This window comes from Sorex araneus, chromosome 11, assembly GCF_027595985.1.
Source record: "Sorex araneus isolate mSorAra2 chromosome 11, mSorAra2.pri, whole genome shotgun sequence".
Taxonomy (NCBI): Eukaryota; Metazoa; Chordata; class Mammalia; order Eulipotyphla; family Soricidae; genus Sorex; species Sorex araneus.
The window spans coordinates 14,711,730-14,719,962 of NC_073312.1; the positions used below are offsets into that span (position 1 = coordinate 14,711,730).

At 45.8% G+C, this 8,233-nt stretch overlaps 1 protein-coding gene across 1 annotated transcript in view; it reads left to right on the forward strand.

Annotated features, from left to right (window-relative positions):
* LOC101538273 (guanylate cyclase 2G-like) overlaps nucleotides 1-8,233 on the forward strand; it is a 48,881-nt gene that overhangs the window by 37,104 nt on the left and 3,544 nt on the right. Inside the window, exons 15-18 of the mRNA XM_055119163.1 lie at nucleotides 939-1,116; nucleotides 2,452-2,592; nucleotides 3,450-3,642; nucleotides 7,092-7,266. Coding sequence (XP_054975138.1) covers nucleotides 939-1,116; nucleotides 2,452-2,592; nucleotides 3,450-3,642; nucleotides 7,092-7,266 — 687 coding nt within the window. The remainder of the gene's footprint in view (nucleotides 1-938; nucleotides 1,117-2,451; nucleotides 2,593-3,449; nucleotides 3,643-7,091; nucleotides 7,267-8,233) is intronic.

Sequence of the window (8,233 nt, forward strand, 5' to 3'; positions counted from 1 at the left end):
ACATAATAATAGAAAACACATGTTGGGAATTTTCACCATCAAATGTTTGTAAACTAGAATCCTGTAGAGAAAAATTTCACTTCAAGAAAAGTTCTCTTGGGGCTGGAGCAATAGTACAGCGGGTAGGGCATTTGCTTTGCATGGGACCGACCTGGGTTCGATTCCCAGCATCCCATATGGTCCCCCAAGCACCACCAGGAGTAATTCCTGAGTGCAAAGCCAGGAGTAACCCCTGTGCACCACCAGGTGTGACCAAAAAAGAAAAGAAAAAAAAAGGTCTCTTAGAAATAACTGTAAAAGATAATAATAAAAATTTAAAAATTGGGGCTGGAGTGATAGCACAGTGGGTAGGGCGTTCGCCTTGCACGCGGCCGACCCAGATTCAATTCCCAGCATCCCATATGGTCCCCCAAGCACCGCCAGGAGTAATTCCTGAGTGCAGAGCCAGGAGTAACCCCTAAGCATTGCTGGGTGTGACCCCCCCCAAAAAAAAAGCAAAAATAAATAAATAAATAAAAATTTAAAAGGGTTTTATATATTAGGAATTTTTATTTTCCAGGGGGATTCAGAATATTTCTATTACAATATTCATAGTTCTCGGGGGCTGGAGTGATAGCACAGTGAGTAGGGTGTTTGCCTTGCACACGGCCGACCCGGGTTCGATTCCCAGCATCCCATATGGTCCCCTGAGCACTGCCAGGGGTAGTTCCTGAGTGCAGAGCCAGGAGTGACCACTGTGCATCGCCAGGTGTGACCTAAAAAGCAATATATATATGTATATATATATAAATATTCATAGTCCTTGGAGATTCTAATCTATTCAATTGAGTCTAAAGCTCACTAACTTTGACAACACATAGGTTGAAGGTGAGGTGTAGTGAAAGGTGTGTTATTCAGACATTAGACTGAATGAAATACAAGCCCAAAATGTATTTCAGAAATTATCAGCCGCATCAAAGACCCAGGGGCATCAGTTCCACTACGACCTTCCCTACCAGAAGAGAAGACCAATGAGAAGATTTTGGTTCTGATCAAAGCATGTTGGGATGAGTGTCCAGAGAAAAGACCCACTTTCCCTCTGATCAAGAAAATGTTGCGAGAAGCCAGTCCCAAAGGGTGAGTTAGAGGCACAACAAATGTGATGTTTCCCCGAGTCATTTAACCACTGAGAGCGTAAATCTCATAGTTGTGATAGGCTCTCTATGGCTCATCGTTTCATTCATTAATTTATTTGTTCACTCGTATGTTCATTCATTAGCTCTTTTACTCACTGTGCGGCATGAGGGATAAGCTATGGCTCATCGTTTCATTCATTCATTTATTTGTTCACTCGTATGTTCATTCATTAGCTCTTTCACTCACTGTGCGGCATGAGGGATAAGCTTCCCCTTCGTTCCATACTTGTCATAAACACGGATCCGACACTGGCTCTCCCTGGGCCTGTCTTTGCCCATGTAAGACATCATGAATCAGTCTGGGACTTCTTTTATAAGGAATTTACATATTGTCCTTAGGGTGTTTTTCAAATCAGCACTTCAGGATCATGGTATATCAATTGGTCTTATACTGTGGGATAAGAAATTATTCACCAATCTTAGAGTAGGCTTTTTCACTTGGTATATGCCTTAAGAACCATTTTCTTCAAAGTATCTTGCTTTCCATCAAGATAATTGATGGCAATTGATGGAAATCTTTTGTCACAGTGATTCTCTGCAGGCGTGGACGAGGGAGAAGTAGCTTGAGTTGGCAGAGTTGGCAGCAGGAGTCTGGGCTGGCGTCAGGCATCTGCTCCTCCCTGGCCTAGTCAGTTGTGCATTCTGACCTTCGGAGCTGCTACACTGCATTTGCCACATCAAACTAATTTCAAGGGCTCTGTTTCCGGTCAGTTGATAAGCCAGGGTTTATTATTAGCAACTACAGTTCTTATGTTAAAGCAAGTCTGTTTTCTGTGTGAGCCTCCGAGGCTAAGAGGAATTTAAGCATTTTTTTTCTGAAGACTCTCCTTTTTGTTATGTGTGTCATCTGAAAAGGAAACAGATACCACCTCCCGCTCCCCCTTCTCTGAAATCTACATTTTCAGTTGACTATCATGATGATATGAGAAGTGGCAGAGAGCTCCTGAAAACCACCATGTTTGGTGCCAAATGAACCCGGGGCCTTATCTTTTGAGCAGCCCCCGAGGTCTGTCTCGTTAGACTCATTTTCCAAATGAGTCAGCTGAGGGTCAGAACTGTGAAAGGGGCTCTTTGGCCCCCTCAGAGCTGGCATAAACAGGCTCTCTCCTCCCACAGGGCTTCATGTCCCTGGACATTTCATTGCTATCTGTTGGCAGCCCGTTGGTAGGAAACCTTAGGGCTAGGCATGTTTTCTTGGAATATAGTGTTGGAAGTTGTACTCTATGTGGCCCTAACATTCTTGGAAAGAGACGTCAATGTCTGGGTTCTCTTAAAGCCATGTTAGTATACTGGACAGTATGGCAAGCAAGCTGGAAGTGTACGCCAATCACCTGGAGGAAGTGGTGGCAGAGAGGACCAATCAGCTGATGGCAGAGAAGAGGAAGGTGGAGAAGCTGCTATTCACGATGCTGCCCAGGTATTCCAGAGGTCTGAGAACAAAGGAACCCAGGATGCCAGAGCCCCACTCGAAGATAGTATTTCCCTTGTTCCCTTTCTAAGATAACATCGGATCTTTTAGTTTAATGGGTCAAGCACTCTGTGTGTAATTTAGTATGCTGGTAAGAGGAGACAGAGGCCTCGGGATTCACAGAAACAGAATGCAGGGCTTCTGCTTCCCACAGGCTGGATGCATCAGCAGGGTGGGGACGCTAGATGGCGTGGGAGACTCATGAGTGCAGTTAACTGCGCCCTTCTCAGCATCTTGGCTTGGTCGGGCAAAACCTTTCTAGAATTCAGTGTGCTCTCTTGACTTCACATGCAAAGCTAGTTTCATTGTGAGTTCTCGCCTGTGCACACTATAAACACTTGGAGCATGATCTGCTACTACAACCCCTTTATGCTTCTCGTGTGTCTTAAAGAAATCAGGTTTCTGTTTGTTTGTGGGTGGGGGAGGGGCTTGACTGTGTTCGGGTAACATTGTTGAAGCCGAAACGATTGATCTGTGGGTCCGTAGGTGCTTATATTTGATCTCCCACCTGGAAATGAGTCTTGACAATCAGACTCTACAAGCAGTAGAAAGTGAGATGGCTGCAGGGAGACGATCATTTTGTAAAGGCGCTCCTAATTCATTCTTATTAACATACCATTTTTTTGGGGGGGAGGGAAATGCAGGCAGACTTGGGAATCAAAAGGCTCTCTTCTAGATGATGGACTTTGTTAACCAAAAAAATGAGTCATTTGAAGCCCACAAACCTATGAGGAGCGCTTTGCTTGGGGCTGCAGGAGACAAGATGCTGGAGACGCAATGAAAAAGACCCAATTCTCTGATTTCAGCTTCATCGGAGAACAGCTCCTTGCTGGCAGGTCCGTGGAACCAGAGCATTTTGAGTCCGTGACCATCTTCTTCTCAGACATCGTCGGCTTCACCAAACTCTGTTCTCTCAGCTCCCCCTTGCAAGTTGTCAGGCTCCTGAATGACCTGTACAGTCTGTTTGACCACATCATTCAAACTTACGATGTATATAAGGTGAGATGCACAGCCCCTGGGCAGTAGGAGATACGCGCTCCTGGTCAGCCTGAGAGGGAGGAGCCTGATGTGAGGTCAGCCAGCGGGAAGGCTCTGCTGTGTGCTGGCAGCTGCCTCTGTTCCTGGCAGAGGTGCGATATTCTGTTGCTTCTCATGGAAAAGGGCTCCGTTAAGCACAGATAGATGTGCGTGCTTGTGAGGAATCTCCAGTGGTTTCCTGCTGTTTCCTTTTTCTTTGGGGGGAAGGGTAATACCTGGCGGTGCTCAGGGGTTACTCCTGGCTCTGCACTCCACTCAGGAATTACTTCTAGCGGTGATTGGGGGACCATATGGGATGCTGGGGATTGAACCTGGGTCAGCCACGTGCAAGGCAAATGCCCTACCCCCACTGTACTATCATTCCAGCCCCTGTTTTTCTTATTGTTTTGTTTTTGCTTTTAGGGTCACACCCAGTGATGCACAGGGGTTACTCCTGGCTTTAGCACTCAGAAATTATTCCTGGCGGTGCTCGGGGGACCATATGGGATGCTGGGAATCGAACCCGGGTTGGCCGCCTGCAAGGCAAATGCCCTACCCGCTGTGCTATTGCTCCAGCTCCACCTCCCCTATTTTTGGTCACAGTGAATACATGTCTACAAAGACTTTGTCTCCTTCCTGTCTGCTTGCCTCCTGAGTACATTGCTTTCCCATTGGGAGAGGCTCCTTTTGACCCTCCTTTGTTTCTTCTTTGTTGGGGCTGGGGGACATACTGAGGCTTGATCGCTTGAGAATTGTTCCCGGTGATTCTCAGGGAACCATGCAGGGCCAAGGGATGGAGTGGTGAGTGGGTGGAGGATAATTGAACCTGGACTTCCTGCATGCTTAGCCCCTATCCTCAGCCCCTTGACTTTCCTGGATTTTTTTTTTTCAGTGTCTTTCCATTTTCATGACCCTTAGCAATTCAGTCAACTTAGACTCTCCGTCTTGGTGGTGGTGTAAGCTCTGCCACCTGCGTAGAGCTCATGGAGGAACATAGAAGTATAATCACCTGTCATAGAAAAGTTATTGGAGGATATATATATGTATATATGTATATATATACATATATATGTGGAAAATGAATCATTTAGCTTCATTCCGGAGTGGTTGAGGGTGGTTGCTTTCTGCCTTCTCTGACTTTCTGCATGGAGCCAGATCCTGGGACAATGCCATGTGCTGGGTGCATGATCCCACATGCCAGCTCTGACCATGACTGCAGGGACTGGCATCAGAGATAACTGGGAGAGTGCGGTCACATCCCTCAGGGGCATGCCCTTGGTGGCTGTTCTCCAGCATTTTCCACAAATGATGCCTTTGTTGGGGTGAAAGGCTAGCACAACTATCTCAGACTATATTATATGCCCCCCAACATACACATATACATACACATACACATACCCACATAAACAGTCCTGCACTGATCAGGAGGATTCCTCTGGGCTTCACTTAGTATTGCCATGTCAGCCACATTCTGCACGAGCTAGTGGAAAGGTAGTTTGGTGGCTAGTGGGAGGTGGAAAGAAGGGGTAGCTCAAAGTTTTAGATGATACACTTTGCAAGCGAGAACCCCATGTTTAATCTCTGTCCCCTCATGTGTCCCTGAGCATCACTGGGTATGACCCTCCCAATATGAAGAACATAGCACTGTTAGTTTGTAACTCCAGGGGATGTGTTCATAGTAGAGAGTTTCTCGGCTTATGCCTGAAATTCCACCTTGACCACACATCCTTAAGGGAACACGTGTCTGAAAAGGGCTGTCACTTTGAACTTGTGCGTATCATGTGTTGTAAATGAACAGTCTAGAGTCAGTCTTGAGAGATAGATTGGAGAGAAGAGGACAGAAGTGCTGTATGTGCATTTTTGTGTAATGTCGATGGTGTGTGGATCTATATAAGACTTGGTAAAGGTGAAGACTCTTTAGGTTGGATTTCATGGTGTCTGCTTGATGAATCTTTGTGATTCTTCAAAATTTATCCCATTAGGGTTGGATCCAGGTATATAGGGGTTAAGGCACTTACCTTGTATATAGCTGACCCCCAGTTTAATCGCTAGCATGACCCTGGTCCCTTGGGCATCACGGGGAGCAACCACTGAACACAAGGACCAGGAGTTGTCCCTGAGTACTACTGGGTGTCCTCCAAACAAACAAACAACCCCCCCCAAATACAAAAAAAATAACCCTAAAAAAATAAGAAAAAGTGCATCCTATAAACAACTCAGTAGCTAACGAGCCTGCCATGCAAGTGTAAGGCCACGTGTTTGGTCCTTGGTGCTGCTGGATGCACAGAGCCTGATTTCCGCAGCTCTGTTGTATGTGTGCGATGGACGGATGCCTGAGCACCACTGTGGGTATGTGTGCAACCCCCGGACATCAGCAGTGAGACAGGAAGGGGGAGCCAAAAGATTGAGCCTGGCTGGCCACTTTGAAAAATCCTCACCACTATCCAGTCTCAGAGGAGGAAGTAGCTGATAAGGGGAAGAGGATTCAGGGGAGAAGAGTGTGGGCTCCCACCTCCAAGGCTCAGGACACCCAAATGGGACAGGGCTCTCAAAGACTGGGTCAGTAATAAGTGGTGTGGGTCCCTGACCCCATTTTCACCTCGACCCCTTGTGGAAAATGCAGTTTCATTTCATTTCACTTCTTTCCTTCTTTCCTTCTTTCTTTCTTTCTTTCTTTCTTTCTTTCTTTCTTTCTTTCTTTCTTTCTTTCTTTCTTTCTTTCTTTCTTTCTTTCTTTCTTTCTTTCTTTCCTTCCTTCCTTCCTTCCTTCCTTCCTTCCTTCCTTCCTTCCTTCTTCTTTCTTTCTTTCTTTCTTTCTTTCTTTCTTTCTTTCTTTCTTTCTTTCTTTCTTTCTTTCTTTCTTTCTTTCTTTCTTTCTTTCTTCTTCCTTCCTTCCTTCCTTCCTTCCTTCCTTCCTTCCTTCTTCTTCTTTCTTTCTTTCTTTCTTTCTTTCTTTCTTTCTTTCTTTCTTTCTTTCTTTCTTTCTTTCTTTCTTTCTTTCTTTCTCTCTCTTTCTTTCTTTCTTTTCTCTCTCTCTCTCTTTCTTTCTTTCTTTCTTTCTTTCTTTCTTTCTTTCTTTCTTTCTTTCTTTCTTTCTTTCTTTCTCTCTCTTTCTTTCTTTCTTTTTCTCTCTCTCTCTCTTTCTTTCTTTCTTTCTTTCTTTCTTTCTTTCTTTCTTTCTTTCTTTCTTTCTTTCTTTCTTTCTTTCTTTCTTTCTTTCTTTCTTTCTTTCTTTCTTTCTTTCTCACATCCAGCAATGCTCAGGGGTTACTCCTGGCTCTGTGCTCAGGAATTACTCCTGGTGGTGCTGGAGGACCACGTGGGATGCCAGGGATCGAACCTGGGTCAGCCGCGTGCAAGGCAAATGCCCTACCCTCTGTACTATTGCTCCGGCCCAAGAATGCAGTATCTTTAGTTACTCTCCTTTTCAGGTTGAGACCATTGGTGATGCCTACATGGTGGCCAGTGGACTTCCCATTCGCAATGGTGCCCAGCACGTGGACGAGATTGCCACCATGGCCCTACACTTCCTCAGCGCTGTCCTACACTTCCAGATCGGGCACATGCCCACAGAAAAGCTCAAGGTCCGGATTGGCCTCCACACAGGTAGCTCACACAGAGGCAGGGGGCCTTGGGATCCAGGTAGGGTGGCAGGTAGTTCTGTTTTCAAGACCTAGGTCTGAGGCCATTAAGAACCCTAAAATGGAAGCAAAGTGTCTTCGGGGCCGATGAAAGACTGAACTGACCTTGCACATTTATTCTAAGTTAGCCAGAATGGCAACCACAAGGATGCCCAAAGATGCCAAGGCATCAAAGCCTCAATCAAGGACCAAAATCAGGGGTGGTTCTGTTGTGCTGCTTTTTCCTCAGGGCCCTTTGATGGATTGTTTCTGTCAGACTTCTGGGTACATGGCCCCTGCAGGGTGCTTTGCACTCAGTTTAAGACTCGCTCATCCCTCTCTTGGGTAGCTGAACACACTTGAAATGAAGGTCCCCTTCTGCTCCTTTTGCACTTTTAATCTCTGATCTTGCTCCCACCTCCAAGGCTCAGTGAAATGAAACCTGACCCAAGTCAGAGCCATTCAGTGCCTCGGATGAGTTATAGCGGTTTTGTTTACACCTCTCTGCAGTGTGTGAGTGGTGAGCCCTTAATTTCTGCTGCACTCAGGTTGGATTCTGATTCCAAGATGCCAGAGTCCACATGGCTTTAAACAATGGTGTTTGTTTTCTCATCCTTCTGGAGGCGGGAAGTCTAAGATAGAACTCCAGTGTGGTCGAATTTTCTGGTGTACAGATAATATACCCTTTCTTGTCCGATTTGGGGCTAATACTACCACAATCTCATGCACTGTGGCCTCATCTGAAGCTAATTAACTCCAGAAGGGCCCATTTCCTAGTTCTGCCATTCAAGAGCTAGATTTCCAACGTGTGCCTTTGGTAACACTTAAGCTCACATTATTGATTATGCTGCTTCCCATCAGAAGTTTGTGGGTTCTCTAGGTCACCTCTTTGTAAATCTGAAGGTTGATTGCCAAGGAGGACACTGAGCAAATCCCTGCAGAGCTGCATCCGT